The 6,785-nt window shown below is 55.1% G+C and overlaps 1 protein-coding gene across 1 annotated transcript in view; it reads right to left on the bottom strand.

Moving 5' to 3' along the window:
- The window catches only part of PITPNB (phosphatidylinositol transfer protein beta), a 14,644-nt gene extending 10,972 nt beyond the window's left edge, over positions 1-3,672 (bottom strand). The window contains exons 1-6 of the mRNA XM_015421271.1: positions 3,595-3,672; positions 3,473-3,503; positions 3,009-3,154; positions 2,141-2,232; positions 1,557-1,564; positions 546-620 (exon numbers count right to left, since the gene is read on the bottom strand). Of these exons, the coding sequence (XP_015276757.1) occupies positions 546-620; positions 1,557-1,564; positions 2,141-2,232; positions 3,009-3,154; positions 3,473-3,503; positions 3,595-3,614 (372 nt within the window). The 5' untranslated portion in view covers positions 3,615-3,672. The remainder of the gene's footprint in view (positions 1-545; positions 621-1,556; positions 1,565-2,140; positions 2,233-3,008; positions 3,155-3,472; positions 3,504-3,594) is intronic.
- Positions 3,673-6,785: the final 3,113 nt, after the last annotated feature.

The following is a 6,785-nucleotide window of genomic DNA, read 5'->3' as shown; positions in this document are numbered from 1 at the left end:
ATCCCCAGAGAAGGCATCCCGGGAGGGGAGGGCGGCCTCAAGCCCCTCAACCCAACCAGCACAGAGAGGAGGAGGAAGAGATTGGATTCATACCGCATGGCCCTTCACTATCCAAAGGAGCCTCAGTGCGGATGACAATCTCCTTTCCCTTCCCCTCCCCACAACGGACACCCTGTGGGGTAGAGGTGGGGCTGAGAGAGCTCTGACAGGAACTGCTCTTTTTCAAGGACAGCTCTGACAGAACTACGGCTTGCCCAAGGTCATCCAGCAGGTGCATGTGGAGGAGTGGGGAATCAAACCTAGTTCTCCCAGATTAGAGTCCACACACTTAACCATGACACCAAACTGGCTCTTACAGAGCCAGGGGCCCCTTGGATCCCAATGCCCCGGGGGTGTGGGGGGTGTGTCTCCCCGTGCACGGCTCGCAAAGGCCACCACTGCCCCCGGAGGAGAAGGAGCGTGCCTCCACTGTGCTGACCAGCTGCCGAGGGTGCCAAGCAGCAGCAGCAGGCCGCGCAAACAGCCCAGCCCACTCGCCAACCTACGTTGTCCGAACTCCCCAGGTCTGACTTGTGCCACGTCTCAATCTTGATGAAGAAATCCTCCTTCATGTATTCGTTCTGAAACAAACGAGGCAAACTCCTCCATAAACCATTTCAAATATCACTTCTGGCCCCAAGGGACACCGAGGGGCAGGGTGACGCCTTAGGGGGCAGACTTGGGCCCCAACCTCTCTCGTGGGGTGGGGAGAATTAGCAGAGGGTGGTGGGGACTGACCCTCCCCCCCTCCTGATCAGTCCGCCCCCACCCAGTCTTCATCCTCTCCCTGCTCTGGGCAGGCTCTGACACTGGAGCCAGCCTGGCTGAAGGGTTCAGCGGCTGGGTAGGGGTGCTGGCAGCTGCAGGGTGTGAGCTGTGCGTGTGTTTGGGGTGTGTGTGTGTGTCCAGCATTGCTCAGGCATGGTAAAACTGAGAGGAGCGGCAGCTTCACCTGCGGCCAGACAGGTTCAAGGCCTGTAAACCAAGCAAGCCCCTCCCCCCAGCTTGGAGTGCAAAAGAACAATCAGTCCCCCCCCAACCCACTGAAGCAAACGACACCTCCCACCGGCCCCCCACCGGGAGGGGGGGGGGGGGGGGGAATCTGCCCTTTCGTCACCCAAAGGGTGAACACAACAAGAATGCCTGGCCCTGCGTGCTCCAGAACATCTCCCCATTGGTCCGTAATTCTCCAGGTCTCCTGGGAAGCAGGCAGGGACTCTGTCCAGGACATCCACCCCAAGAACTGGGCCCTTCGGTCCCTTCCCTGCTGTTCACGTGCCCAGACCTCAGGCTGCTGGAGGCCAGACAGACCCGGGGCCAGACTCACAGCATGGCCGGAAGCCCCTTCTCTCTCCTTGCTGCATGTGCCCCGGCAGCCATTCAGCCTGGAAACCCAGCCCCCCCCCCTTCACCCTAGAGGTACCACCCTGCCAACCACCTCGCAAACGCACAGAATGAAACATTTCAGAACTGCCAAAAGTTAAATGCTGTTCCGAGAGCAAAACAGCTGTACTCACCGTCACAACTGAAGCCCGGGAATACATACAGAGAGAGAGAGAGAGAATGGGAACCGTCAACCAAGGACAGAAACTGAAATTGGATTCCCCTCTAGAAACAAGCTCGTATAACCCTACTCAAAACACCAGAGGTGCTGCCCCACGGGCTGCATGTACGGGCAATGCACATGGGGTGGAGGGAGACAGAATGTTCTTCTCACTCAAGCTGCTGGGATGCCCAGCCCCCAGGCAAGTCCCTGGCTGCAGCACCAGCCCAGGCCCTGTTCTCTGGTACTCTCACTCCTTCAGCCACATGGGATGTCTATAGTACACTCCTACGCCAGGTGAGGTGTGCGCCTTGCCAGCTGGAAGCCACCATCCCCAGATCACAGGCGCACCAGGGGTGGGCTGCAAATGCTCAGGGCCAAGAGAACCGCAGCCTGCAGGAATTCATCTGGGTGCTAAGAACATGGTTCAGGAACAGGCTACAGCAAGCACTGCCCCTGCCAAAGCCTGATGTTCAAATGACTGCACAGAAGCCTGTACAGCTGGAGGCACTGCACCGGCCCTTGGCCTCCAACCACTGGGCAGCCAGGGACACTCACTTGTCCGGCAGTACGGGTACGCGTTCCAGGCCTTTTCATGGAAGACCAGTGAGCCTTCGGGAGCAATCATTCGCACAAAACCAGGGACCTTGCTGCAAAGAATTGAAGGCAAAAGTTAGGACAGTAGGTCTCGCGACAAGAGTTCCATTTCCCTTTTTAACATTCTTCCCAAGGAGATGTTTCTCACCAGAAGTTAAAGGAGGCAGCTGCAACGTAATCTGGGCAGCTTTCAAGGACACACCACCTACCATAGAACAGACATTTCTACTCTAGCCAACAAGCAGTTGTGCCCCTCCTCCACTGAACTGAATTATCTAGAATCTGTAAAAAGAAAGAAGCCTCTGAAGAAGGATTCTGAAAAGGAAGGCACAACCAAAGTGTGCTCTGCCTCCGTAGGCTCAAGCAGCAAAACACCCCCCCCCCATAAGGGAGCTGGCTAAAGCAAAGTTTCCAGATCAGGCACTGGAGAAACCGGTGGCCTCTAAACAGCCCCCCAGCTCTTCAGGCTGAAAGCCCCAATTCCCATAATCTCACACCTTGAAGTATTCTACCTATCACTCCTTAAAGAGAGGTGGTTGCTTTTTTACCTTCCACCAGCACCCAGCAGTCTTCGGGACTGCTGGCAACCCCTTCTCCCTGACACCTACGGTATCACCTGTGAATCTCTGCACACATCAAATGCTAGGCAAAAACAGCAAGAAAAGAGGCAATACAATGAGGAGGGCCAGGGCTTCAGCTGATGGGCCAAGACTGTCACTGGAAGTTGAAGCTTCAGCCCTTTTGGGTCCCAGGTATAATGGAGGAGGAGGAGGAGGAGCCCCCCCCCCACCCCTGTGCTGCATGCAAGGAAGTCTCAGGGCCGCCATACCTCTTCAGGTGGTAGATCTTATGGGTATACTGGCCCGTCTCGCCATCCTTCTCATAAGGCTCGTTCTTGAGAACCTGGATCCCTTCACCACCACCAGTTTCATTTTTACTGGCTTCAGCCACAGAATAAAGCTGCCCAACTTGATACTAGGGAAAAAAGCAATGTATAGCATCAGTGGGAAAACCTAGCGCTTTTATTTTGTACTGCTTTCTTCCCCCCCTTAGGACAGCTGCTGGCTGTGGTGTTGGTTTCGAGGCCGTCCCGCTGTCTGCATCCATCCGCCGGTCCCTGCTTCAATGGGGGTTCTTTCCCCACCCCAGGGCTGACCGTCTCCGCGCCCCCAACCCCACCCTGTGAGCTGCGGGGTTGTGGGCCGGGCCCCCGCCCCTTCTCCCCCCGTTTCATTCCTTCGGTCGGGGGCGCTGATCCGGGGGCAGGTCCCGCCGGGCGAGGGAGGCACCCACCTCTTGCACGGAGCAGGGCAGGACCACGCGGCTGCAAAAGGGCGAGAGGGAGAGAAGAGAGCGCGTGAGGCCGAGGCCGGGGCCGGGCGGGGGGGCGGCCCTTCCCCTCCCCCTCCACTTACAACTCCTTGATGAGCACCATCTTCCCGCACAGAGAAGCCCAACGCGCAGGCGCCACCAGCGCCGCCTACCCACACGCCACCGCCCGAGTGCGACACTTCCGGGCGCCGCCGGACCACGCCCCCCCAAGCAATTTCCGGCGCGACGAGGCCCAGGCGGCAGCCCCCCCCCTCCCCAGCGGCTTCGGAAGAGTGGGCCGGGGGGCCTCCAACTCCGCCTTCGTCGGAAGTTCGTGCGACAGGGACCGAGATCCCCGCCGATGCGCCTCAGCGGCACTTCCGGCCTCCGCCGGCGACGACCAGGCCTAGAGCGGCGCCACCGGAAACGCCACCTGGAGTCGTGAGGCGGGAAAGGGGGCGGGGGCAGCGAGTGGAGGCAGCGCTTGGCTCGCTTGGGGGGGGGGGGCACCGGGAGACTTTGGGGGGGGGTCCGGGAGGGGCGGGGCCTCGGCAGTGCCCATCACTTTCTCCCGGGGAGGTCAGCTGTCAGAGCGGGAGATCTCCAGGCCCGACCTGGAGGCTGTGGCCACCCCAACAGCAGCCGTGTTGGGAGAGAGGCACTTTTCTAAATCAAGGCGTTCTGTCTGTAACGGTGGCGTGGGCAGTAAAACACCTGCTGTAACATCAAGTGAACAGCCATTAAGGCTGTTCGAGACCCACCACGGCCGGGGTGAGCCCCCGGTCCTAGTCCCAGCTCCTGCCCACCCAGCGGCTGGAAAGCGTAAAGCATAATTGCGAGTAGATAAATTGGGTACCTGCCCTAGGTGGCAGGAGGCACCCTCCTCCTTGCGGGGGCGTGCAGCAGGCGGCAACAGCGGCGACGGCGGGGCGGCCCTGGCAACCCAGTGAGCACGAGCGAGCGGCGGAGCCTGGACAGAGGCGGAGTTATGGAGGTACGGCGGCTCGGCGGAGTCAGCAGGATGGGAGCTGAGGCTGCGGCCGGCGTGTGGCCGCGCATTAGGAGGAGGCCGCCAGAGGAAGCCGCTGAACTAAGACCAGCTCCAAGGCGCCAGGAAGAACGCCGGAAAAAACCATCAACACCCAAAGCCCGCCGGAATAAGAGCCGAACAACAACAAGAGCCCGCTCTGCTGCCTGGGCGCTGGTAGGCAGTCACTTCCCCTTTTAATGTGGCCCTAGATGAGCACCGCAACCCTAGAGTCGGATTCGACTGGCTTTCGAGTAAGGGAACCTTTACCTTTACTAGATAGGTATTATAAATCATATGTAAACCGCTCAGAGACCCTTTGGGGTTTGAGCGGTATATAAGCCGAAAGTTAAATAAATCATTCTGTAAACCACAGAGTGTGTGATTAGAACATCCTTGTCAGGTACACACACATTCCCTTCATTCAGTTTAACCACCACCAGTCAATTTTGCATCAGGATTTTAAAAGTGGGGGGGGGGGCGTAGCTGAGCTTCCGGCTGGCTGCATCCCTTCGAGGCTCCTGCTACTCCCACTGAAGAACAACAATTTTGCTCTCCAAACAAAACCAAGGCTGACACAAACTTCAATGCCAGGAACCTAAACTGCATGATAAAAAGTAGAGACATCACCCTGCCAACAAAAGTCCACATGGTCAAAGCAATGGTATTCCCAGTAGTCATGTATGGCTGCGAGAGTTGGACTATAAGGGAGGCCGAGCACCGAAGAATAGATTCTTTTGAACTATGGTGCTGGAGAAGACTCTTGAGAGTCCCTTGGACTGCAAGATCAAATCAGTCAGTCCTAAAAGAAATCAACCCTGACTGTTCCCTGGAAGGCCAGATAATGAAACTGAAGCTCAAATACTTTGGCCACCCAATGAGAAGGGAGCACTCCCTGGAGAAGACCCTGATGCTGGGAAAGACCGAAGGTCAAAGAAGACGGGGACGGCAAAGGATGAGATGGTTAGACAGTGTCATAGATGCAACGGGCATGAAGTTGAGCAAACTTCAGAGGACGGCGGAAGACAGGAAGGCCTGGCGTGATCTGGTCCATGGGGTCACGAAGAGTCGGACTCGACTGTGCAACTGAACAACAACAAATGGGAAAGACTATAGGAAAGAAGGGAGCCAAGACACCACCACCCCCAAAGACCTCCAAGGAAGATTAACACAGACTCTGAGGATTCAGAGCAGGAGATTTATCTGCGGGGGGGATGGCACGCGAGCCTGATCAAAGCTACCAGATAACGATTATGCATGCTTTGTCAGAGATAAAAGAAGAAATTAAGAGTGAAATAAAGACTCTGTGTGGTGATGTTGGGCAATTAAAGAAAGAGTTTGGACAGTTAAAACATATAACTGAACCAATAAATAAGAACCTGGACGAGCTCACCGCTGCACTAAAGTCAACGGAAAGGAAGGCTGAAGCTGCACACCAGACAGCTAGAAAAGTAGCAGATGAGATGAAAGACTTGAAAGAGTTTGAGGCATGGATGAAAAATAAAATCATACTACAGGAAACTAAACTAAGAGAAAGGAAAGCCAAACTTAGAGGAGTGTCAACAAGTTTCAGCACAGCAGGAAACCTCACTGCTTCTTTAAATAAATGGCTGCAACAGACTCTCCTCACAGCTGGGGAAGCAGGGACTTCTGAAGATATTATTATCTCAGCCTTCCGGCTGAACATTTCTAAAAGAGCTCCTGCAGAAGCCTCCCCAGACATTGCAATCAAATTCAAAGAGGTACAGACAAAAAACAAACTTTTTAAAATTGCAAGGGAAAAGCAGGGTTTACCTCTTGAGGATACCATCATTTTTTAATACGCCGACATTCCAGCAGAGGTTCTCATAGCAAGACGCAGACTACGAGAAATAGCGACGGCATTGAGAGACCTTGAAATTCAGTATAGATGGCTTCCACTCGACCACCTAGTGATCACTCTAAATGGAAAAACTCTCACCGCTTACAATGAGACCACGGGCAAAAAACTTTTGGACGCAGTTACTAAGCAAACAGACGGAGGAGTTTGAAGGGGACAGTGGGTCTCGGGACTTGACAATGGCATATTACGTTATGTGGAGAGCAATTAAAATAAATAAATATAAGTTGGGAACATAGAATTAGATATAAGGAGTAACTATTAGAAAGGAGGAAATAATATAGGAGTTGAAGCATTATAACAAGGGCATAGCAAGGAGGTGAAGGGTGTGCTCCCCCAAAGACCTCTGGTAAAGGGGTGAAGGTCACCCTTCTGTAGGGATTTTCCCT

The sequence above is a fragment of the Gekko japonicus genome, unplaced genomic scaffold (assembly GCF_001447785.1).
Source record: "Gekko japonicus isolate JY-2015 unplaced genomic scaffold, Gekko_japonicus_V1.1 scaffold416, whole genome shotgun sequence".
NCBI classification, from domain to species: Eukaryota; Metazoa; Chordata; class Lepidosauria; order Squamata; family Gekkonidae; genus Gekko; species Gekko japonicus.
The sequence above is the reverse complement of the archived record's forward strand: the minus strand, read 5'-3'. Positions and strand labels throughout refer to the sequence as shown.